At 45.8% G+C, this 26,732-nt stretch overlaps 1 protein-coding gene across 1 annotated transcript in view; it reads right to left on the bottom strand.

Moving 5' to 3' along the window:
* Positions 1-26,732, bottom strand: part of LOC144112404 (uncharacterized) — a 50,242-nt gene that overhangs the window by 10,998 nt on the left and 12,512 nt on the right. Inside the window, exons 7-11 of the mRNA XM_077645245.1 lie at positions 17,076-17,167; positions 15,513-15,588; positions 12,823-13,009; positions 7,926-9,470; positions 1,869-1,927 (exon numbers count right to left, since the gene is read on the bottom strand). Of these exons, the coding sequence (XP_077501371.1) occupies positions 1,869-1,927; positions 7,926-9,470; positions 12,823-13,009; positions 15,513-15,588; positions 17,076-17,167 (1,959 nt within the window). The remainder of the gene's footprint in view (positions 1-1,868; positions 1,928-7,925; positions 9,471-12,822; positions 13,010-15,512; positions 15,589-17,075; positions 17,168-26,732) is intronic.

Raw genomic sequence — 26,732 nt, 5'->3', positions numbered from 1 at the left:
GTATTCATGTAGATGCATATACAGGTTGCACTGCGATCAGTGAAAGGAATCCCATGATATGGGTCCGCCATGTTTATGAACCGCCAGCTCAGTTTGCAAGGCTGTCGTTCAGCATGGCTTTGGGTGCAATACTTCATTGCTTCAGCAGCAATAGTGCTGACTATTCTGCCAGCTACATCGGTGAGACAAAGAATTTGCTACAAAAGCTTTGCAAGCACACACGATGTGTAGAATTTCAAACAAGGGCACAGTGCAATTGTGGAGCATTCTAAGGACTTGGAATACCGAATTGACTTGTAGACACCAAGCCAGATCCCTTCAAGCATCAGATCATAGAATCCTGGCACATCCAAAACATACCCGGAAATGTAAACTGCGCTCAAGGCTCTCTTCCATCAGTGTATGCACATGGCCTTTGCAACAACCCACTGTATGGCCCAACTCATGTGACTCACACGGAAAGAGCCCCGCAATTTCATTGTGACCTATAGTGACTTGCACGGCAACAACCCATAGTGGCAGTGATTAGAAAAAGCGTGTTTCTTGCTGCCACCAAGTCAAACTTGAAGATCATGCTGAGTTGGCACCGAAACGTCTGTTCTCTCATAAGAACTTGTTCGGAGTATCCCAGCTTTCCCTTTAAAATGCTAAAAAACACAAGCTTCTCACAGATCACAGAGGACCAATGTGAGAATGCGAGCTAATGCCTTCAGCAAAAACAATGAAGCTTGCGTGCAGCATGCAATAAGCATGTCAACTCTGTGGCATGCAATTCATGACAAGTAAACCCATAATTTTGACTGCTGATGGCATGCTGATAACAAAACAGAGAAAACATCACTGTGTAATGCTACTGTTGGCATTGTAATGAAGACCCCCCCTCCCCCCAAGTAATTCGAGAAGACAAATCCTGACAGCTTCTCCTCCTTGAGTAAAGCACCAAGCTTGAAGATTCCACATGCCATCAGCACCCAGTGAAAAACGATGCAGCGTAAAATGCAAGCTGAGGCCCAGAAACAGCATGCTGAGACTGATGTGGTGGAAACAACGATTTAGCTATGCACTGTTCCACCATAGCTGCCACCATCCATATTCCTGTGGAGAAATCAATGTTTCTATAAACTGAGCTTTCACACCCAGAAAGTAAAAGGAAATGGGCAGGGAATGCTGCATTGATGCCTCGAACTAAATTCAACCAGACAGAAAAGCTCAAGGAAAAAGTGTGCTGACCTCTCCAAGAAGGGCTTGTTTTCGTGACAAGCTCTTTACCCATGCACAAATAAATATGCGATGAAAGCGATTAGTACACCAATTTGATGGTCCCAAAATAGACAGAAAACACAAAGCAGCTAACAATGTCGCCATGCAAAATCCAGGCGCAGGCCAACTCTAGCGCATCATGAGGGCTCGTTGCACTGTCAAAACTTTTCCTCGCACTGAACACATGCCAATCCAACCAGCTGCTCGCTCGAAAGTAGAGGAATTTTCAAATGAAAAGCGAAAAGGACCTGGTCGCAGCACAGAACACATTCATTTATCCGGGTCCTGAAGTGTGCACAAAAGCTGAGTGTTTCAGAAACATGGCTGCCGTAACAGCAAGCCTGCTGAAGTGACGTCCCATCCAAGCTATGTATGCCAGACAAGGTGGGTGCCTGCTGTGCATGTGCGATTTCCAGGTGGGGACACACCTGTCGCTGCTCATGAGCAGCAGGCACTCAGCCAGTCCTGTGTATAACCATGCTTGAATGCGTTTGGCAAAACATTACAACGAGATGCTGCATTACTCTGTTCTGTCCATAAGGACAACAATACCGTATTTCAAACTTGCAAGCATGTCTTCAGAAACGTCTGCAATTCTGTTTTCTCACCTCCTCGGAGCGATCTTTTGCTGTCCTTCGAGAGGCACCGGGTTTGTCATCTGCCCACTCTGCATGAGAAAGACACAAATGGGTGGATAAGACGTAGCTATTCCTATTTCAGTCTCACGTGCACTCATACATATTTGCATGGTGTAGCTAGCTGCATGACATTCCTTTGTACCATTCTAGTAATCACCCTAGGGTGTCTAACAAATTCGCCAAATTTTCTCGGAGTACGCTAAAAAGTGTCATGACATGGTCTACCCACAAATTGTGGTTTTACATTGCAGGTACTAGCCATGACGTTATGCATTACTGAAAAAGAAGTAGGACTCTATGCGCGCATTTCAGCTAGAAATTGTAATTAGAAGTTGTCGGCTCTGAGCCTCTCCCCCTGGCAGCGACGGCCATATTGAAGCAGCATGAGCGCCGTCGTCTGCTGCAAAACTGCTGCGCACATGGTCGGTGCGAAGCAGACCGCGTGCCTATTTGATTCCGGCCGTGACACATTGTGGTGAGGTCACCGAGATCAGGGAGAAGCTAGCCAGAAAAGAGAAGGACACACACCTTTGTCACCTTTGTCCCCTTGTCAAGACTTCTCCCTTCACCCTTCTCCACCCCTAGTCCGAACAACCCACTCCCTTACACTCACTATATGTACATTGCACAGTTCAGTCGCCAGGAAGCACGTGACTGTCAGTTTATGTTGTCACGGATCATGGTCGCACCAGGACTGCCACACAGCTCACTAGAAGTTTTAAATCCTAAATTACAGTATGCATTTGCTGAAGGGCATTTCATACTTACATTTACTCTCGATGATCAAATAGTCTGAATTTTTGTAGAATTCCCACAGTAACAGACAAGTTTAATGCCAAGAGAGGCTGACACAATGCCACCTTATGCTGTCACTCTCAAATAAAGATGTAAAAGAATAAAAATAACTTAATAGCAGAGAATCCTGTACCAACATTTTGTCTGTAAATCCAATTCGAATAGTAAGTAGTAGTGTTTATTTCATTAAACAAAAAACGGAGGAAGAGAGGTTACAGCGAACCATAGCTTTAGGGAAAAAAAAGGGAGGGAGGAAACAATAAACTGACTGACATACAGGGTTTTGCACTTCCGTGAGTTCTGTAAATTAGATTTGCCTCGAATCAACAGCCTTCAAGGCTGCAATTTCACCATGCTGTATTAAGACAATTAAAAGGGTAATTGTTGTGTGCCAAAAGCAGCGGTGTACGGTGCGTGTGTTGGCAACTGTGGACACAAGCTGCATGCGTGCGTATTGACGCTGTGTGTGTTGTGCCGGTGGCATGGCTTCCATGTTGTGTGTCAGTATTGTACCATGTTCTTAGTTGTGCAATAAATGAAGTGCAGACACAACAAATGGCGACGAGGACGGGATCAAGAACGCTCCAAGAACGGCCTGAAGATCACCATATCAAGCGACAGTAACTGGCAGCCGCAAGAAGAGCATTGACAAACACAAAGTGTCAGGCCTAACTCTGCAAGCCCTACGCTGGGCAGAACAATGGCAGCTCAAGCAGCGCTAATCGGTAAACTCGACAGTTTCAATGACACTGTTGAAGACTGGTCGTCGTATATAGAAAGGGCGGACGAATACTTCGCGCTCAACAGCTTACCAGAAGAGAAGAAGGTAGCGGCTATAATTACAAGCATGGGAGCGTAAACTTACGCTATCCTTCGCAAGCTGACCACGCCGAACAAACCCTCAGAGAAAACATACGCAGACATTAAAAAGTACCTGGGAGACTACTTTTCACCTGTGCCTCTTGAAACGTCTGAGCGACATCGGTTCTACAAGAGACTTCATAGAGAAGGTGAGTCTGCTAACGAATATATGGCAGAACTGCGGCGGCTTTCACAGAACCGCAACTTTGGGTCATTTCTGGACCAGGAACTGCGGGATAAATTTGTGTGCGGTCTTCGCTACGTGCAAGTCCAGCAGAGATTGCTAACCGCAAAAAAGGTTAAGCTAGAGCACGCCCTTGACGAAGCAGTAGCACATGAACTTGCCGTGAAGGAAATCGCCGAATTCAAAAGCAGGGAAGAAGTGCCGGCTTCCGTGGCTCATGTCGAGAAGGAAGCACAACAATGTTACAGGTGTGACCGCAAGGGGCATCCACCGTCGAAATGCAAGTTTCTCACAAGTGTTTGCCACAAGTGCAATAAAGTTGGCCACATAAGTACCGCGTGTAAAAGCAAGTCAAGTGGCGCCAATAGAGCACCACGCTGGTCAAGCCTTACTTACAAGAATAGGCAGGCTTCAAACAGTTAAGTGCATGCCATTGAACAAGACAGTGATGCATTTGAACTTCTGGCACATGTCGACGATGGGAACAAAAGCAGTCCGATCTGGCTGAAGCCACAGATTGAAGGACAAACATTGGAAATGGAGATGGACACTGGATCCAAGTATTCTCTTGTGCCAAGAACCACGTACGAAGCGCATCTCTCTCATCTGCCTCTGGAGAGAACTTCAGTACGGTTCAAGACGCTGACTGGTCAAGCCTTCAGCCCTAACTGTGTGGCAACAGCCAATGTCACGTTTGGGAAGTCAATGCAACGCGTGCAGTTCTTTGTAGTCAACACTCCAGGACCTCCGCTCTTTGGAAGAGACTGGATTAATCGTTTCAACCTTCTCGAGCTGAGCAGTGTATTGAGGATTGACAACCAACTGGGGCCACGTGCATATCAACTGAACAAGATCCTCTCAGAACACAGGGACGTCTTTGACGATAGCATTTGATGATAGCATTGGAAAACTCAAGCACATCAAACTGAAACTGCGTCTTCAAAGTGGTGTGCAACCGAAGTTCTGCAGGCCACGACAAGTGCCCTATGCCTTGAAGGAGAAAGTGAACACTGAGCTTGAACGGTTGGAAGCAGTCGGCATCCTGACAAAAGTGAATCACAGTGATTGGGCCACGCCCATAGTGGCTGTAGTGAAAGCAAATGGAACTGTCCGCATACGTGGAGACTTCAAAACCACAATCAACCCTCACTTGGTGGTGGACCAGTATCCCTTACCCCGCATTGAGGACATCTTTGCAAAGTTAGCAGGAGGACAGAAGTTTTCAAAGATAGATCTGAGACAAGCCTACCTACAAATGGAAGTAGACGATGAGTCCAAGCCGCTTTGACCATCAACACAGAAAAAGGGCTGTATCAGTACAACAGAATGATTTTTGGCATCTCTCCTGCGCCAGATGTGTGGCAGAGAACAATAGATCAAATCCTGCAGGGAATCCCAATGTGCCATGCTACTCAAGGTGACATTCTTGTCACTGGTGAGTCAGAAGATTCTCATCTCAAGAACCTAGAGCTAGTGCTCAGAAGACTGCAAGAGTATGGGCTCAGAGCTAACCTCCAGAAATGTTCGTTCTTTGAAGACTCTGTAACATACTGTGGTTACAAGCTCGATGGAACTGGGTTACACAAGACAGAGGACAAGATCAAGGCAGTGATACGTGCCCCTACACCCAAGTCCACGTCTGAGTTGAGGTCATTCCTTGGCCTTGTGAACTATTACGGGAAGTTTATTCCAGACAGTGCTAATCTTCTCAGACCACTGCATGCACTTCTGGAGAAATCATCACCATGGAAGTGGACAAAAGAATGTGAGGTGGGATTTCAGCGAGCAAAGAAGATTATAGCCTCAGAAACTGTCCTTGTGTACTACAACCCGAACCTGGAAGTACGTCTAGCATGTGATGCTGGCCCCCACAGACTCGGAGCAGTCCTTTCGCACAAAATGCCTAATGGGAGTGAAAGACCCATCGCATTTGCATCTCGAACCTTGAAGGCTTCGGAAAAGCAGTACTCTCAGATAGATAAAGAAGCACTAGCCATTGTCTGGGGTATAGAAAACTTCTATGCATACCTGTATGGAAGACACTTCAAGCTGATCACAGATCATCAGCCTCTGACACATATCTTTGGCCCAACCAGCAGTGTTCCTGCGATGCAAGCAGCACGCATTCAACGTTATGCCTTGTTTCTAGCTGGGCTCGACTACGAGATACAGTACCGCAAGTCATCGGATAATGCCAATGCAGATACATTGTCACGCCTTCCTCTTCCAGACAGTCCTGAAGACAAACCAGATGAATCTGAACTTTTCTACCTGAATCAAATGGAGCAACTACCTGTAACAGCTCGTCAAGTCAGACAAGCCACAGAGCGTGACCATCTGCTATCGAGAGTCCGCAACCATGTTGTGAACGGGTGGGACTCGTGCAAACAAGAAGACAACGAAATCCTTCCATTCTACAGGTGTAGAGAGGAACTCTCTTTACACCACGGCATCATTGTTTGGAGCATAAGAACTGTCATTCCAGCTGTATTGCGAGAAGCAGTCCTCAACGACCTGCACTCTGGACATCAAGGCACTGTGAAAATGAAAGCGCTTACACGTTCGTTTGTGTGGTGGCCATTTGTTGACACCGATATCGAAGCCATCACTAAGAAATGTGCACGGTGCTCCAGCGAGAGCAACATGCCACCAAAGGTCTCTCTGCACCCGTGGGAAGTGCCGAGTGGACCATGGCGCCAAGTTCATTTAGACTTTGCAGGGCCATTCCTGGGCAAAATGTTTCTTATTGCTGTTGACTCATTCTCAAAATGGCCTGAAATACTTGTGACGAGTTCAACTATGGCAGAGCACACCGTGGATGCACTGCGCGTTATGTTTGCATCTCACGGCATTCCAGAACGCATTGTCACGGACAATGGTCCTCAATTCACATTGGAAGAGCTTCGAACCTTTCTCATGCAGAATGGTGTGCGACACACATTTAGCGCGCCATGTCACCCGGCTACGAACGGTCTTGCAGAAAGGTTCGTGCAGTCCTTCAAGCACAGTATGAAGGCCATGAAAGTAGAGGGATCCATCATCGAGAAGTTGACAAACTTCCTTTTGGTATACCGTACGACACACCACTGTGCTACTGGTGAGACACCAGCAAACCTTTATCTCAAGCGCGAGCTATGCACTCGACTGGCACTATTACGCCCACAACCCAGTGGATGTACGTATGAGAAACAAGGGTCATCTCAACCAAGTAAGCCTCAGCGCTCCTTTTCTGAGGGGGAAGAAGTTTCTGTGCGCTCCTATAGGGGTACGAGTAAATGGGTGCCCGGAACAATCACAACCAGAACAGGGCCTCTATCATATGAAGTGGAAGTTGGAGGAACAACCTGGAGACGTCACACTGATCAACTGCGCAAGGGTTACACCGACGACAAACGCCATCTGGATCCGGAACCTGAATTCCTACCCAGTATGCAAACCTCCCCGGACAACGAGACATCACCTGCTTGTGTTCCAGATGAAAACAAATCTGCATCACCTCAACGTGATCCATGTGTGAGTGCACCAGAAGACAAACTTAATACTCCTCGGGTAGCAGTTCCCGTGAGCCTCCCTGATCCTGTCACAGGTCGCCCACCATCGAAACTGGACTTGTAAAAAATTACAAGGGAGGAAGCGTTGTGTGCCAAAAGCAGCGGCGTACCGTGCGTGTGTTGGCAACTGTGGACACAAGCTGCATGCGTGCGTATCGACGCTGTGTGTGTTGTGCCGGCGGCATGGCTTCCATGTTGTGTGTCAGTATTGTACCATGTTCTTAGTTGTGCAATAAATGAAGTGCAGACACAACAGTAATTAGGAAATTTTGGCTAATTAGTCCCATAACCATGACCACTACCTTGTTACCCAGAGTCTTCCGAACCCAACATACACTCACTGAAAGCAGCATCTATGTGACTATCAGTGTCGCTTTTTTATTATAAACCTGTAAAATAAGAATCATCAGGTATAAACATGCACAGCATTACATCATGCATGATATTAACATGAATAGCACACTTGGAACAATTTTAGCACTAGCACACAAGTACTTGCATGTGCATTCTTGGAACTGAAAAGCAAAAAGCACTAGCAAAATCTGCCTACGGGTCTGCAAAACAAAGAACTGCTCCACAAGGACTAACCCCAATAAGATGAGCACATAAAAGAATAGGCTTCAACAGTATGCTTACCAAGGGCAGTCTTGAGTGCTTCGGCACGTCTTCCCCGGGTCTTTCTTGGAGTCGCCTCATTTGCTGTCTGGGCCACATCAACTTTCACAGCAGCCATCGTCCGCTTGCTTCTTTTCGGTTCCATGGTTGTCGCTAATGCTTTGCCTCCGGCACTTGCTGGTTCCACAGTAGCCACCTCAACATTTGGGGAAGCAGGGGCATCATCAACCACTTCTTTATCCCTGGTGATTTTTGGATTAATGACCTGTTTCGCGCTGTTTGAACATTGTACATCATTCTCCTGTGGTGCATACTCGCCCGAAGCAACACGCTGCTGGTGGCCGCCGCTTTTTTCAGCAACAGTACCAATTAAGTCTTCAGCAGTAGTATGCTTTTCTGCTATGGACTCTTCCTTCAAATCAACCTTGCGCTTGGCACGGGTGTTCCTTGTGACAGAGACCTCTTTAGTTGGGGATGCCTCCCCTTGCAGATGCTTGTCAAATGTCCCATCCTTCCTTTGAGTAGTACTGGCCATTACCAGGCTACTGCCAGTAACATCTTGCAGTGTTTCACCTTCTTTGCAAACTTTCCTTGAACCCTGAGTATGCTCTGCTCTGGTTGCTTTTGTACTTTGTAGCTGGTCTACTTTCTTTTCTTTTGGGGCCTCTACAATGTCCTTTCTTGAACCCCGAGTACGGCAACCTCTTGTAGGTCTGGCAGGTTCATCTAAGACATGTACGTTGGTTGCAGATGAGCATTTTGATGGGGACACACCTGCAGTTCCTAGCTCAGGGGCCTCTTCCCCTTCATTCACTTTCCTCGTAGACCGTGCTGTCTTTGCCTGCAGAATTTTTCTCGAAGACTTCTTAGTGTCTGCTGCTTCCTGTTTTGGCGTTTCCCCAAGCTCCTTGTTTGAAGCCGGCCTTTGTTCAGCTTCTAAAGTCTTCAAGGGGCTCACTGTGCGTTTTGCTTCTTGTCTTGGCATCTTCACGTCAGTTCTTTTGTCAGTTCCCACGTACTTGGGCCTGGCAGCTCTTGTGGCCCTGCCAAATGCTGCCGCTGTAACATCTGTGTTGTCAAAAGCCAGATTCTTTGATGCTGACATGCCAGCTTTCTCTAGTTCTGTGGTGACGTCTGCAGCAGTCGCCCTTTTTGATGCTGGTGTCCTCTTGGCTTTTGAAGGCTTTGAAGAAGGCTTTTGATTTGAGCCTACTGTGGCTTCCTTCTCTTTCTCTTGGACTTTTAGTTTCCCCTCATTTGAAGACGTCTGGCTTGACCTTCCACTCCTGGTAGGCAAAGTGGCCTTCTCCGGCGCACTTTCTCGACTGATTTCCAATATTTGGCTTGAATATTGGAAGGTTTGCTTACTGACAGTCACCTTGGGAGATTCTGCCACGACGCTCATGTGTTCCAATGACTCCTGACAAGATTGTGATATGTCTCGTGCAGATTGCAGTAGTACAACTTCTTCCTCATCATCCCCTTCCTCACAAGCAACTGCACCTGCTTGCTCTGTACTTGCCTTTTTGCGTTTGTTGTTAGAAGTAGGTGTAGCATCCCCTGCAGCTAAAAAAAAGTTTTTGCAGATGCATGATACATGCTTGCTAGTAGCCAACCATTCTTTTTTCTTAACAAAATAACTTGTTGTCTAAAGATATCAAGCAGCTCATCTTAGATGCAACAAGCAGTGACAAAAAGGACCAAGAGCTTGGTCCTTCATCAGCAATTACAAGCAAGTGCACAAAGTGTGTGTAACCTATAAAGTTGCCTTACACACCAAATAACAATGTTTTAAATTCTTTATAAACTCTGCCAGAAACAAACACTGACTGCACAGAAATCATTACTTCTAAAAAAATATTTTGCATCTACCCAATCCCTTCAGAGGCTGTACCCTGAATTGAACTGGTGCTTAATTGGCAGTCATGACATGAGAGACCATTAGCAATGTGGCGATACACTCTGCACATAGTTCCGTGCAGCGTCCGCCTTGTTATTATCTGGCCCAGTGTAACACGGCCACATGCTGAGTCACCTGAGGCATGCATCACTGACGGTGACTACAAAAACAGGCTGCCCGGCTGGGAAGAGCGCCTTTCTTCCTTCCGCTACCGAGACGTGCGTAACATTGGTATGCTCGTCCACTGCCATCGCTAATCGAATACAGTTGTTACATTCTAATGTTGGGATTCATCCTTCAGCAGAAAAGACATCCCACAGCAATAGAAATTAGAGATGGGCAAAACAGCTCACTTCAGTGAGCGGCTCAGAACGGCTCCGCTCACTGAAGTGAGCCGGATCATTTGAACGGCTCGCCCGCTCACTTGGGTCGCTCAGGAAAGAGCCGGGTCTTTTGAGCAACTCCTTTAAAGAACGAGTGAGCCGTGGTTCTTTCCTTTCCACTCCCTCTCTCCACAAGTGCGGCACAGGGACCATCACTTTTTTTTTCTTTTCCTTCCGCATTCTACCGGCTCCTTCAAGCGCGTCTCTAGCTCTTTATTTTTTTCTCTCCCTTGCTACCCCGCCTCATTCTCTCACTCTAACCCCCTCTCCCCCGTGACGTGGCTACCTTCATTGGTTATCGAAACTTAGGACGGGCCTCGAAATACGGCCGCTCTAATTTCTTTGTTTATAAAACTTACAAAAACGCAAGCAAATGCATTACAAATCACCAGTCGGTATTGCCTAGTTTAGCTAGAGGCTCCGTGCAGTGGCTTGTAATTCTGCAAATATACCTAGGCTTTAACACGTGGGTCGATAAGTAAGGTCTTGTAGTGTATGTTCTCTGTGTGAGAATTACCTTTTTTTAGTTACAGTTAGTTCGGCCGTCTGTGTGAGATCTGCTTCTGTAACTCAGTTTGCCTTTGTACATTTATGTACCTTTATGTAGATATATTTCCTCTCTTCATCATCTGCATTCGACAATCGTCCCCATCTTCAAACACTGCCTGGAGAGGCCTTGTTCCTCTCTTAAGAAAAGGAAGAGACCATGCCTGAATTTACTACACGGCTATTTTACTGATGCATATATCGTTTTGTTTTCATGAAAGCCAAATAACTAGCAGGTTACACTGTAACCTCTGCTATAGAGTTTAGTTATTTGGCTTTAAAAAAAACGATATGTGCATTAGTAGAATAACCGTGTTATAGGTATTTTTACTAATACCTTCGAAATGTTGCACCAGCTCACGATGCACGATCGGTGGGAGTCGTGAGACATCACTCGAACAACAGCTGTCAACGAACGGCGCCATCCTTTGCCAATGATTTGCCAGAAGACACATTCTGAGCGAAACAGCGCTCGCAGACAACGGACGACAACAAGGAAGACACAACACCGCAGGACAACACAAAGCGAGGACAAGCTCTGCGAGCGCTCTTTTGCTCGGAATGTATCTCAACCAACTCGCCTAGAAATACGCTCTCTGCCAGAAGACCCGGCTCTGATTGAACGGTTCTTCGAACGGCTCACTGAACGAGAGAGAAGCGGATCTCCAAAAGAGCCGCATGGCTCACTGAACGAGAGAAGCGCCTCTCCAAAAGAGCCACACGGCTCACTGCACGAGAGAAGCAGTTCACCAAAAGAGCGACTCTCCAAAAGAGCCAAACGGCTCACTGAGCCAACGACCCGGCTCTTCAAAAGATCCGGATCTCCAAAGGAGCCAAACGGCTCACTGATCCAAAGACCCGGCTCTTCAAAAGATCCGGATCTTTTGAAGAGCCGGGTCTTCGGCTCAGTGAGCCGATTGGCTCCTTTGGAGATCCGGATCTCTCGTTCAGCGAGCGGGCGACCCATTCACTCAACCAGCTTTCTCGCACTGCTAATAGATGGCGCGCAAATCGCACCCAGCAGCTCTGACGGACGGTTCGACATGGCTAACTGAACGACAAACCAGCTTTCTCGCACTGCTAACAGATGGCGCGCAAATCGCACCCGGCAGAAGACCCAGCGACCCAGCTCTGACGGAACAGACAGTTCGCCGTTCGGCACGGATCACTATGCAGGACTATGGTCCTATGGATCAGTGAGCCGGATCTCCAAAAGAACCGCCGCTCACTTTTACTGAGCCACGGCTCACCCGCTCTTTTAAAAGAGCGGCTCAGAAGATCCGGCTCACTCCTGAGCGACCCATCTCTAATAGAAATCACTACTGTACTGCCACAAAATCTTTGTTCAAACAATAATTGTGTGCTGCATAACCACAATATCCAACAACAATTATATGGCAGACTAAACGGCCTTAAAATGCATAGTGAAAACTGTCCGCCATATCATGCTAGTGTAAAATCACTGAAGAGCGCTCCTCTCCCAAAAATTTAAGACGCTGAAATACTTTCGCAAGAATATCCAGGTGCTCAACACTCCATCAAATGAACACTTTCTGCACACACCCAACATATGAATTTTCCACCAGTCCCGGCTTCATGGGAAACCTGCAACCTTAGACTAAAGTGACCTGAAGCACCCAAACACCCAGGATCCATTCTCCTCCACTCACTTGACAGCTACAATTCTACTAGCCCTTTCAGACCTACCACATTATCAACGGCAGAGGGCAGAGCTCCTGCTGTCTACACTGGCAGTTATAAAAGCTGTGAGAGGGGCAGCTAACAAACCTGACTAACAGTTCAACATCCATTACTAATCAATGTCATTATTGCATGCTATGGTAATGATAGCATAAAATGAAATAACTGAGGTAGTAATGGTTTATGGAGTTTAACGTCCCAAAGCGACTCAGGCCGTGAGGGACGCCGCAGTGAACGGCTCTGGAAATTTCGACCACCTGGGGTTCTTTAATGTGCACAGACATTACAGAGAAAACAGGCCTCTAGAATTTCATTTCCATTAAACTTTTGCATGCTGTCTGTATAAAGCAGTAGGTATAATTCTGCACAGTCAAGTAAAGTACCTTACCTTTTGGCTGATGAGAAGCAGCAGCAACTTTAGAACTATTTTCTTTCTTCCGCTTTTCCCCGTAGTCAAAGCGGAACTTCCGATAACTAATTTGAACAATGTCCCCATGGCTGAGGACAGAATGATCGTGTACATCTTTCCCATTGAGCTTGAGATCAGGAGTGCCACTGCAATTTATAATATGTGCCTGCATGAAAATCTTAGAATTAGCTCCCGTACAAAGCACACCATACATCAATGTAGAGTACCAGCAATATAACTTAAAGGTTTGCTAATGCAGCAAAGGTCAGTGCACAGCACCTTAGTGGTACCAACTGCCATCTTCTAGTATTTTCAATTCAATTTTCAATTTAATTCAATTTATTTTCACCAAAATAATGTATACATGGCGAAAAAGGAGGTAGGAGAAAAAGCTGCACAATAGCAGCTTGACAAAGCTCCAACCATCCTGGGAACAATGACAGCACTGTAACAGTTCAATATTTTGTTCATTTTACAAGGGAAAAAAAAGAAATCACAGTGAAAAAGAAAGTATGAAGAGTAGTCTCTAACTACACTAATGGTCATTAACAAACAACGGCATTGTGTCAGCTTTGTTAAGCGCCAAAATGTCTATATCTTGCTTTGCAAAGTCACTGAGTGTGTGGGGAAGCGTGTATTCAATGCATTGGCAGCCATAACTTGTGTGCGTGACAGGACCTTTCCAGGGCAGTTTATGGCAGTGAGGGTATACGTATTCTTGTTTGTGGAGATTAGCGAGTGAGAGCAGTGTATCTAACTTGCCCTGTATCGCTCTAGTGTAAATTTTTATTAGTTTGTACTTGTATATGTTATCGGCTTTCACTATTTTGCATTTGTAGAACAGAGGTTTAGTATGCGGGTTGAATGGAACATTTTCTTTTGCCTTAACAGCTTTTTTTTTACTAGAAAGATCAGCTTGTTTAAATTTTGTGCACTGGTGTTTCCCCACACCAGTATGCAGTAGCTGAGCACGGAATGGAGCAAGGATTTATATAAAAGCTGTTTAATTTTGGCAGGAAATAAATAGCAATTTCTGCTGAGAATGCCAACTACCTCTCGTGCCTTTGCGCAAAGATGATCGACATGGTCGCTCCAAAGCATGTGTTCAGAGAAAACAACTCTAAGCGTTTTCAAAGATGTCTCTCTATTAATTTTATATGGACCAATGATAATGCTTTCTGGCATTTCTACACATTTACCGGGTGCATGGAACAAAACATTTTGTTTTTGATTCATTTATTAAGAGGGTGTTATTCTCAGACCACTCCAGCAACCGAAAACAAACTGAACTTGTGAGTGGTAGAATATCGATTAGACTTTTTCTACTAAAAAAAATTGTTACAATCATCAGCGTAGATTACATCAGACAGACCCCACATTCCCCCAATACTCAGCAAGTCACACAATACAAGCTGTTAATTGCAGGGCTTAATGCCCTGAAGTGACAAATGTGTCGAGGGACACCATAGTGCAGGGCTCTGGATTAATTTAGACCACCTGGGATTTTGTAACAAACGCTGACCTCACACACAGTGCCTTATGCATTTTCCCTCCATCTCTCTCTCTCTCTTCCATACAAACACTGCCACCACGGCAGGGATTGAACCCACGTCCTTGGGCTCAGCAGCTGAGCGCCTTAACTGCTCAGTGATTGCACACTGTCGTCACACAGCACAGGGAGCAAGAAATGGATATCATTTGCTATTTTGAAGCTCCAGGTGAGCAGGTCTGACAAGCATCAACAAACACCTCATCTGAGGCAGTTCGTTGCATGGTAGTATCCTGTCTGCTATTGATAATGCATACAATGCAAGGTATTACCAGTGCCACAGGGCCTAATGCATGGCATAGTTTTCAGCACTTCAGGTTGAAGAGTCATATTTCTCATTACACTCGTGTTTCTGATGCCCCCAGAAGCTGCATCACCAGTGTCACTTTAAATCACTTGGTATGCATTTTTCTTCATCATTCTCATGCTACCTCGGGGCTTGTGCATTACATTCTTGCACTTGTTGAAATTTTAAATGAAATTTGGTATGAATATGCTGTACTATATGCAGAATGCAGCTATACTATATTTAATGCAATTTCTAGTCACAAAAGTGCTTTGGTTTATGGAGGTCTAACGTCCCAAAGTGACTCTGGCTATGAGGGAAGCTATAGTGAAGGGCTCAGGAAGGTTCGATGACTTGGGGTTCTTTAACGGGCACTGAAATCGCACAGTACACGGGCCTCCAGAATTTTACCTTCATCGAAATTCGACCACCACGGCAGGGATCAAACCCGCGTCTTTTGGGCCAGCAGCTGAGAGCAATAACCACTGAGTGACTACGGCAGCAGTTGCTAAAGTGATTCAAATTCGCTACAAGCATTGCAGTCCCATCAAAATGAGACATGCTAAAGAGTACTAATTTTTAAAAAGCTTGGAAATTTTATACATAGAGCGCTTTCTTCTGCAGCATAAAAGGAACCATAGCGAGCAAAAGGAGATATTTTTAACTGCTGTCTTATGTCTATACTGATGACAAATAGGTGCACAAAAACAGCTCTATATTCAAAATGTTAGTCCACAAAGTTCTGTGGGGACAACTAAAACACCAATCAATCCTTGCCGTGTCTCCACAGAATTGAATTAAAGCAACTGTTCGTAAACAGAAACATATAATCACCTGCTCATTTTTGCCCACAAGGAACAAGCAGCAGTATGCACCAGATCTCGGTATGCGGATGTCACAGCCAGCAGCGCTAGAGTAACCAAGACAGAATTAGTTTCAGGGCATGCCTGTTGTGTGCACAACATGCTAATGCTCATGCCACCAGTGCAGAGACTATACTCCAGGACAACTTTCTCTGGCAAGGCAGCAAAAGCTACAGAACAGAAAATGCACTTTCTTCCTGTACAGCTGAAAATAGTCCTTGCTTGCAGTTATTAGCTCTCCCTTAAAGCATAATGTGTTGTCATTATTCATTATTAAAGGCATATTTGTAACAAATGCCAACTTTAAATGCTGAAGGTCAAGAAACTATCATCATTTCCTGCTTTTTACCGAATAAAAAAATTGAATGGTAATTACACAACTGGTAACGTGCAAAATCCGTGTCAATACCATGCAATAATACATTATGCACAGGACGATGCAGGCCGGGGGTCCCCATCAGACTCTGCTCCAAGGACGCAAAATAACTCCAAACAAGACACATGCATTTCCCAGAACCTTTGCAATGTTTGTTTTGAGAAAATTAGTGCAGGCATGGACTTTGTGTTCAGCATCGCTGCATGATCTTGCCTCCGTGATGTCGCACCCTGTGCATGGTGCATGTCCCACTCTCCTCCTTCTGGTCACGCTTGGCTGCACGGACGCTTTTTGGCGACCACGACAACACACTTTGCCTGGGATCCTTTCCCTAACAGCTAGCTAGTGCTGTAAAACTAGCACCAAAATTTGTGATAATAATACCTGTTAAATGTTTACCGCAACTGTTGCTGCTCAGAACATTTGTTGCAAAATGCACTGAGGTGAATGAAGAGACAAGACAATAAAAGTCCTGCGTGCTTGGTTTATCGTGCTGCAATTAAAAATGTAATACAAACTTGCCCAGTTTCTGCTTTTTCAGTATGTTCACTAGGGTTACACAGCAACTGTATCTTAACATATGCTTCCTATCAAGTGACCCTAAATACTCGTAGTAGGTACATACCAATGCAAAGCACACCTTTCCCAAAATGGCCAGTGAAACTTGAATAAGTGAGCTGATAATAGAAATTCCTGCGGCACTTCGGAGCCCCAGAAACATGACATCGATATTAAGGCAGAATGCGATCGAAATTCACTGCAGTAGTAGTATATGGGGAAACGGCACAGAAGCAACTTGGGTCATAATGTGCCAAGCACCAGAGTCATTGCACATTCATCTCGGATGCAGGTTTCACAGAGTAATTATGCCAGACTCCAAGGTAACAACTAGCAAAAGCAGTATATATATTTTTTTCGTTTTGATGGTTTGGTTTATGGGCGTTTAACGTCCCAAATTGATCCGGCTATGAGGGACACCATAGTGAAGGGCTCCGGAAATTTCGACCACCTGGGGGTTTTTAACGGGCACTGACAACGTACAATACAAGGGCCTCTAGAATTTCGCCTCTGTCGAAATTCGACCACCTTTCGAGGCTGAGCACAATGACAATGTGATCCCTTATACAACAACCACAACTGTAGAATAAATATACATACCCGCCAACCGAGCAACGTCCCGTTATAAGTGGGAGCACGGAGAATCCAGTTCCATTCCTTCTGAGTGTGACAATTTTTGGATAATACTCCATCTTAAAAGAGAAAAAAAGAAGTATGTGTGCGCTTATAGTCTAAGAAAAACTTTGCATGTTAAAACTCCCCTCAACTAGTAGAAGAAGGCCCCCATATGTGCAAATTATGATAGAAGTTTGCAACAATCGTGCAACACTTTAAAGCTATGAAACTGGGCACTACACAGCAGCGAACTGTGGATGCAGCAGCAATGCAGGGCTCAAGTTCAGCACGCTAAAAGACAACACCATGCAAGTTGAAATAAGTCCCCAACACGTAAATTATCCCTTTCAGGCAATAATTAAATCTGCTGGAAGGAAAATGTTTTTTGCGTAAATGACGATCAGTAGACTAAAGAGAAGTGCTGTGCAAAAAATTATGCAAAAATATTCATATTTAATCATATTTTATTCCCATCCACATTTGTGGCCATGGCACCTTTAAGCTGATACATGAATGTAAACACTGGTACATTTGTTTGCCTTTCCTAACTGATCGTTAGACATGTTCAGAAATGTTTAGCTGTGACAATATACGCTTCAGGGAATTATTCTGTAGTCCATGACTTTAGCAGCAGTCATTTTGTGATGACAGGCAGATGAAAATTCGGTATTTCGAGCACCGAACTTGGCTTTAGATGCGCGGCCTTCACGTCGGCACCGAGCGACAGACCTCAAAGTAACGCTGGAAAGTCAACCTCAAGTTCGTGCACAATGCTTCAGTGTTGTTTCACCATCTGTGGAAGTTTTAAAGTGGAAGTCCATCTGTGGAAGTTTTAAAAGCGGACACCAATTCTTCCGCCCACGTGAGCCCCAGAAAGCATGACGTCAAGTAGCGCACTTTCACTCTCTGCTCTGCATCCAACCAAAAGCGAACCAACACGTCCATTTGCTCTTTTTGTGCAATGTTAACGATTCGTTAAACACCACGATGAGGTGAGAGGCTTGCCTTACTTCCCATATGAGGTTCTCCTTGAAGAAAGGAGCGAGGCCATAGACAATAGTATATCCGGCGATTTCCTCGTTGGCGTTCCGAAACCCCTCGCCCCAGCGCCGCCCCTCCTCCTCCTCTATTCTCGCTCCTCCTCTGCTCTTCTGCTCGCCGAGTCCCCTCTTTCTCTTTTCTTTCACAGCTTTTCCGCTCTTCGCTCCATCGCGAGCTCCCGCCCGACCGGCCACTTCGCCATTGCGTTTCAGAAGAGTTCGTAAGCGTGCGCGGGACCTCCATTTTGTCGGCCTCGCCCACGAAAGCGGCGCCGCTGCAGAGAAAGCGATTGGGGACGCATTTACGGGCGCGGAACACGTTGGAATCGTGGTCCAGCGTGTTCTGTGCGCTTCTTTCGAGCAAAAACGCGACTCTGCGCGCATTTATGTAGCCAGAGAGCCCTTCATGAACCACTGACGACGGCGTTGAAGCTGGCGACGGTCGACCAGAAAGACGTCGTGGCCCTAAGTACGAATTGCGCCTCCACTTTTGCTGCATCGCGCAGAGTAAGCGATTGGGGACGTATTTACCCGCGGAAGACGTACGAATCGTGGTCGCATTGCCGTATGTCCTACCCTGTCTTTGCCAAACTGCATTTTCTTGGCTGTAACTGATGATGGGAACGTCAAAAGAAACGGAGAAGCCGATGCCAAGGCAGCACGGAGTGATGTGCGCGTCATAACAGCGTTGAGGCATTTATGACTTCCAAGTCACGATGCAAGATATCTTTTGCTGTACGATCGGGTTGGACGTCCGTCGCAGTAGTTGAAGCACTTGAAGGATGCGCGGAAGCTGACGACACTTACCCGGCATTCGTCACAACTGTGGTCGGCGGTGTCAAAAATGAGGCTACAAAGGATGTCCCGGAATTGGCCACAACGGTGGCCGGCGGAGTCAAAAATGGGGCTACAGAGGGTGTCCCGGCATTGGTTACAATGGTGACCGGCGATGTCAAAAACGAGCCTACAGAGGGTGTCCCGGCTCCGGTACTAGCCAGCCGGTGCTTCTTACTTTCAGCGTGAATTGTCACCGCTCTTCTTCCCATGTTGCTGAGCAAAAACTGCTTTCTGCATAGCGCACAGTATACGCTGTGTTCGGGTTACTTTCGACGGGCCTAATCTAGGCTGCAAACTCGCAAAGTTTCGCATTCGTCCACTCCTAAACGAAAGTGCACTTCAAGGCCGTCATGCTTGACACGCCGCACACAGCTTGCCGCGGCACTACAGCAATAATTAAACGAAGTCGGTTCAAAACGGCGCAGCTAAGTACGGACAAAATGCATTGCTTTACTAGCGTGGGCAGCTCACGAAAAGGCGCGAGAAACTATTTCCCTTTCTCCCAAAGCTGCGCCGCCTGCATATGCACCCCCTCCGGCAGAAATGGACGCTTCCATCTAGAAGATGCGAAGGGAGGAAAAGTTCATTTGGGACCATCGCAAGTTCACAACGTTTTCTGTCGCCATGTTGGAGTTGTCCACTCGGAAACGCAGAAAAACAAGGGGAGGCCGCTGGCCGTCGAACAGCGCACGCGCGAACCATAGGAAGCGCGCGCTCTGCCGTCGGCCACAGCGTCGGGGATGCGCGGTAAAGTGTCCGCTCTCGGCGTAGCACGCTTCGAAATTGGAAGCGCCGCCGGCGCCGAAAAGCTTTCTGCCGCCTTGCTGGGATGCTCCACTTGACAGCACAACGTTGGAGGCCAGCGGTCGCCGAGGAGAGGCCGCGTGAGGCCCGTTTCACATGCATGCGATATTCGCCTGCGACACTGCGAATTCTGTCGGTCTGCGACTGAGGAGGGCCGTCGATCTAGTCGCCGACGGCTTGCGATAGAGTTCCGTCCTGTTGGAATTCAGTCGCAGCGTCGGTGTGTTCGCTCTGCGACTGACCATTGGGGAGCGCCGAGACGGCGTGCGACGTGGGGTCACGTGGGAGCTGTTGCCGCGGTGGAAGCAAAACTGTTTATTCTAATCAAAACATGCGAAATATTGCCCTGCATCTAAAAATACACTGGTCATAAAATTACCAACACATTCCGTGTGACATTTCTCTCGCGTTTAATGATAGGTTGCCTATACACGCATCAAAGAACCTTGCCGGTTCTTCCGACCGAATTCGTTGTGTCGGTGTCGCATGTGAAAGCAGTGACCGAAAATCGCACTGCGGCCACACTAACGCCGCACTGGACAATCCGTGCGATGCCAGTCTGCATTGTTTACACGAGGCAGCATTATCGCGACTTTAGTTCATTTTATGTAGAACTGCAGCTAATTTTTCCTGATACAAGCACAAATCCCCTGAGTTGTTCGAGATTATCCAGATTCCCTTAGAATTCGCAGTTTTCATGGTTGGCAGACACCCTGAAATTCGCATTGCGTGCTAAAATATGAGGAGGCTTAGGTCGCGTTCACACGTGGCCACAGCACCTGAGAGGGTTATGATATTGCTCGGAATTAAGCGTTTCGCGTCGGGCCTCGGCCTAAACAAATTGCATCAACGATAACATGCATCGTACTATGCGCATCTGATTAAATTCGGAATGTTCGTCGCCGAATTCTATGTTCAGTGTGAAGGCTATATGAACAATGAAAACAGGCGCTGTTGTTCGCACTTACCACGCAGAAGGGGGCTCCTTCTAAACCCGCTCTAGTTCAAGTCCGCCGTGACTTCTTTACGAAATGCGTTCGACACCAAATGAGCAAAAAATGTCCGGACAGTTTTCAAGCCAACGACGATCCATGAACTACGAGAACGAAAAAAACGTACGCACGCACGAACGTTCGTGTGTACGCTACTAGCCCCTGGACGAACGTCAGTCAAAAAAACGGCGATCGATGCAAAGGCTGGGGATGCAGCACAAGCGCAAGCGGTTTCTCCATTCGCCGAGGATAAATTTTGAACACTGAGAACAAGTGCTGATTTCACAACACCTAGAAGGGGCTCCTTTCCTTACAAAGAAAACCGCGCTCGAAATAGAGTCCGCTGCAACTACAAATTTAACAAAACCTGACCGCTGCTCAAAAACGACAACGGAAGAACGAGACACAGCTCGCCAGACACACACTGAACGCTTTCAGAGTCAGCAGCAATGCTTAACTTAGCGAACCAAGGAATCAAACCTATGTACACTCGAATGCTAAAAACCACATGGGCGGGCGTCCCTGTTCTCTCAGACGACAACCGGCGCAAATGCTGCGAGAAACACGCAGCAAAAGCAAGCAGTTTCAATAACGACATTACGGGAGGTTAAATATTCAAATTCATCTTAAGAACTACGTTTTTTATTGCAAAAAAATGTACTCAGACCGGTGCATCCGTTGAGCGCAACGGTTTTTCAGGATTTTTTTTCCCAAAGTCTATTTCAAATTTCCTGGGGCCAATATAATAAATATCTAAGGAACCATTAGCTAGCAGGACAGAGAGAATACATGTTACGTGAACCAAATCCAGAAGATGTACTTACCGCAAACTTTTTTTGACGATTCTTCAGTACCGCGCGTACCTCCGTAACCGACCGCCGCACACAGCGTTACGAATAATCAGTCCCCCTCCGCGCGTTGTTTTATAGGAGCTGAATTCGGAGCATGCGCAGAAGGAGCGCAGTACAATTTGCAGCCTTCCGCTTAAAAACATAGATCTTCCCGCGTTTCTGGCTGTGGGTGGTAGTAAGCTTGTGCGAATATTCAATAATTTTGAATAGTTGAACGAATAATGTGCTATTCGATATTCGCTTCGATTCAATTTTTGTTATTCGGAAATTTCGAAGTATTCGGCTCGAACGAATAGCCACACGCGGCAGGGAGAACGCGTTTTCGGAAGTTTCAGTTTTGTATTCAGTAATACTTTTTTCCACGCCAGGAAAACAGAACTATATACTCGGAAGGCGTGCAAAAACGCATCTCGTGAGCGTGGTGGTGTGGTCGATTGCCTTTAGTGGGCGACTCTGTCTCTGCCGCGGCGCCATTTGATCAATCCCAGCCGTCTTGGACCACTCCAGAGAGCACCATGGCGGACTTGCATGCGGCCAGCAATCCAATTTGGAACTTTTTTGTAAAGATTCCACCGGGAACCGAAGCTCGATGTCTTAAATGGGTAGAGACACCACATTTTTGTGTTGCACCCCTCAGTTATAAATAATGTGTAGCGATTCTGTAAGCATGGTACACGAAGTTAGAAGCACGAACTCGTATTACATAATTAATAATCGTACTATTTGTACCTACGAGTTTCGGTTTCGGTTCATAGTTTCCAGGTTGTTACACGATGTCAAAAACCAGACAATGCGCTGTCACGTGGGCCCGGAAAACCGTGACGTCGATGGGCACGTCGTCTGCTTGACACGCACGTGCGTAAACACGCCGACGACGGAGAGACGGGAGCAGGGCAAGTCGCAAATTAATGGCGAATAGCTCCGGGTCAGAAGGCGAATCATTTTATTTTGGCGAGGACACTGATTATGAGGCATCGGAGGACGACACAGACCATGAAGAAGACGCCGCGTTTGCGAACTCCGACAACCACTTTAATTTTACACCGCTTGAGATAAATTTGGATGAGTGTTTGCCTGTTTGGATCTGCACCAAACCCTGGCCAATGCCCCACCGTGGGTATGTGCCATCGTATTTGAGGCAACAACAACTTTATTTCTGACCCGCTGGCCAGCGATTCCGAAGAGGAGGCAGGCGTCAGGCCCGACGCAGTTCAGGTTGTGCCAGCGGACGCCGAGCGTGTAGGCAACGTCAACTGGTAAGCAGTGTTGTTGTGTTATTTTGCTGCTCTTTGTTTTCGTCCCAACTGCAGTGCCCGATATCTGCCATTATGTCAGTCACTACCAGTCAAGCATATCGCGGACAAAATTTAAACGAGGCCACTAACACGTGCAACCCCGCATGTTGTAGCTCGGTCTTTGCTGTTTGCGTAAATGATGCGTATATATTTTGTCGCGAGCACCCATTACGCCGTTTGGATGCCATTTCTCTCTTAACTGTTTGCACGTGTTCTCCCACGTATATGTACAGTGCCGTAGGCTTTGCGTGATTGAGGGTCATAATTTTGCCGCTCCAGCAAGCCATTCGCACACCTCTATTCGCTATTCGTCTCTTTTATTTCTTTGTTCGTGCTCCGTGAAACACACGATCTTGCGCTTGTCGCATGCTTCGCGGCGAGCGTGCGCTAATTCGAAAACTCGCAAAAACGTGGCCAATGCATGCACAAAGCGGCCTTTCCGAAATCGCCTTCGGCTCCGGGCGCGACGACTTGGAAGTGCATTTTTGCGTGCTGCAATAGTAGTAGTAGTAGTAGTAATAATAATAATAATAACGTTTATCCTAGGTGTGAATGTGGCCGCTGTCGCGCCATGGACACCGTGCTCGAGTCTATGTGCTGCCGTGAAATCCCTGAAGTAGCTGCCCACATCCCCAAGTGTGCGCTGTGCATTACCAGCAGCAACATGTTTGTACTTGCACTGCAACTTGCATATTTGGCACTACTGGAAGACAGACCGGCCCCTGTCAATGCACCAGGGATCCACTAGGAACTGGATGTTGCATGTTCGACCATATATGAGAGGCACTTGCGATATTGTCATGCTCCACTGCTGTATGTTTCAATGATATTTGTCTCTTGCATTAAACTACACATTTGTCTTGATCTTCAAACCTAGCTTCGCCACCATTTCACTTGCAGCTATACAGTTTGAATGCAGCCACCTTCATATGAACCAAGTTTTAAAGTTTCAGGACTGGTTGAAATTTTCGCAATCCTGACAGCAAGGCTGAAAGTAATGAAACTATATCTTCCTACATAATACCGCTACATACTCTCTTATTCTGTCTGTACACCTAGCCTGGCACCTCAATTTCTGGCACTTGCCACTGATTAGTGCACCTGAAATAATAACATGCAATTCTGTTGCAAAACCATTTGCCTTTATGAATATGTACCTATGCACGTTCCATTCTGTTTGTAAATTACTACAGTTTATTTTGTTTTGTCTTCGTACTTGCTGTACATATAAAAAATTGTTTAAGTTCCACAAGAGAGCTTTGTAAAACCACTCTATATTGTTTAACCTTGTACGTTTTGCTTGCTTTGTTTCATATTTCCATATTCCACGAGTATGCTTTATATAATGTCCACCTATGTGTCGTCACTGCATGCCATGTAAAAGGGGGCTTGAGCGCAATCAAGTGAACACGTTTCACTTTTTGCTCGAGCCTCCTCCGTTGATTTCTTTCTGACAGAAAATAAACTGCATTTGATTTGATATTGAACAACTAATGGAAAAACTGATTCAGGGTTCTGTAACTAACAGTTTTTTTGTGTTTTGCACATCACCATCATAACGCAGCGACTATTTTTTGCAGTCGTTGCAGGTACACGTACCGACAGTTTGTGCGCTGGATTTGGCGTCGCCTTGGGAGGAGGAATCGCAGAGTTCTGCCAAGCTGTGTCGTGGGATGAGAAATGCTTTCCCCGCACAGCGATACTGTGGGTTTCGCTACCTGGAATAAATCGGTGTCAGAAATGAACTGCGCCCACTAAAGGTAACAAGGTGTACAATCATTTATTTCACATCAAAATGCACAGCAGAACAATGAACTCAAGGTAAAACAAAAAAATAAAATGTACATTAGTCTTAATTATTAGAAGTGATATTACGGACAAATGTGTACTTTGTATAGATATACATATAGATACTTTGGGCTGGCCTAGCTACACATACAACATATGCATGAAATGCTGCCTTTAACAATACAACTGCCGAAATTCACCCCACAAAACAGGGCTTGTACCTGTGATAAAATATCACATTGCTCTGTAAACACTATGAATGAACACAGGCATTTTCATATGCAACAGTAAAATGGCAGAACAGCTATATCTGCATTAGCTCCCATGCATAAAGAGTGACCCCAGCCGAGCCAGTTTGTGCCAAGCATATGCGGGTACAATGACAGACATCGCTATACAATGGACTTCGTCAGTTGTAAGCACTTTTTGCAAATTCCTGACAAGTGCATAAAGCCCACATACTGCGTCAGGGTACATGCCTTGCCTTCTGCAAAGCACTGATTATTATCATGTCAGCATTTCCTCAATATCAATTTTATCCAGACAAACCAGCTTCATAGAATCAAACCCTCTCCCATTATCTTTTTTTCTCCCATTTGCTCACCTCTGTTTGAAAGGAAAAGCAACCAAATGTTACCCTGATCAGCAGTACACTTATGAAGTTTTGTACAAGCAATACAGCACAACAACCTGAGTGCACTTCACACAAAGCAAATATGTGCAAGTAATGAAGACTTGAGGGTTGGACAAGTTGCAGTGGGCTCATTTTTGGACAAGGACAGCAGAAAGGTGACACTTGTGCTAATTGAATGAAGGTAATTTGGAAGAAGCAACAAATTACAGCTAAATTAAATTAAGCAGATGGAGGAAGAAAATGAGAAAGGGCTGGTAATAGTTGGCAGAAATTATGAACGATTACACAGAAACTGTTTGTGTGTATAAAGGAGCTTTCACTGTGAAAGGAACTTCCAAACTCAAGAAAGCCAGGGTGTAGTATCACTAGGAGCCTGTAGTGTTTTATAGTAAGAGGTGAGTTACGAAAACAATACTGAGTAACAAAAAGTGTTACTACTTTCAAATAACGCTAAGCATCCATTCTGGGGCTTCTTCTTGCAGCAGTATCAGGCCTTCCAGCAATAAAATTGAGCAGCAGGTAAGTGTTAAACTTTTCCAGGGATGTATCCCACTGCAGACTCTCTATAACAGGTGCAGGATTATGCACTGGGGCATCATCAGAGATATTCAATCACTGTATGAAAAAAAAGCCAACCTTCAAGCTACTAGAAAATCAAGCACTGTGCAGTCTATACCTGTTTAAGATAGCCCACCCTAAATCATCTAGCCTAGATAAAACAAAAATCAGCTGTGAGCAGTTGGGGCCATTACGTCAATATGTCAGGTCAAATGCATAGCCCATTTTACTCAGTGCTGCATGAGTGTTGTTTGCAGAGTTCGTGCCACATGTGCAAGAATATATAACTGCCAGACATGAAGGGCACTACGTGGTATTTGCAAGAATGTTTCAATTTTTTAAAGCTGTGCCAAACACTCATTAATTTCTCCATTGTTGCTCTTGTGGCACTATCAAGTTGACTTTTGCACTTGCAGAGCAGAAGGTAAACAATATTTTTTTGTTGCTGTTCTTGATCCTTATATGCCCTGTACACTAACCCCCCCCCATGTGACACCCTCGAAAGAGAGCCTTTAGGGGCAAACTGACCAAATAAATAAAAAGTAAGATCTAAGTGCTTGCCGACCTTGCATTAAGAGATGAAAAAGATAGGCTTCCCTAACCATTTGCAAACACTAAAGCCTAGAGTTCCACACCTGGTTTTAGTTGTCATTTTTTGCCTCCTTTTATTGTTATTTTGGCCGTTTACTTCATTTAATATTTTTCCACAATTTACTGCTTTTTCCAAAACATCTCCACCTGAAACTACTTGTGTTACCTTTTTGTTTTTTGTCATCAACTTTCTGCACTGCACAAATATAAACAACTTTCACACAAAGACATGCTCCATAGCACCAGTCATCT

The sequence above is a fragment of the Amblyomma americanum genome, unplaced genomic scaffold (assembly GCF_052857255.1).
Source record: "Amblyomma americanum isolate KBUSLIRL-KWMA unplaced genomic scaffold, ASM5285725v1 scaffold_93, whole genome shotgun sequence".
NCBI lineage: Eukaryota > Metazoa > Arthropoda > Arachnida > Ixodida > Ixodidae > Amblyomma > Amblyomma americanum.
The sequence above is the reverse complement of the archived record's forward strand: the minus strand, read 5'-3'. Positions and strand labels throughout refer to the sequence as shown.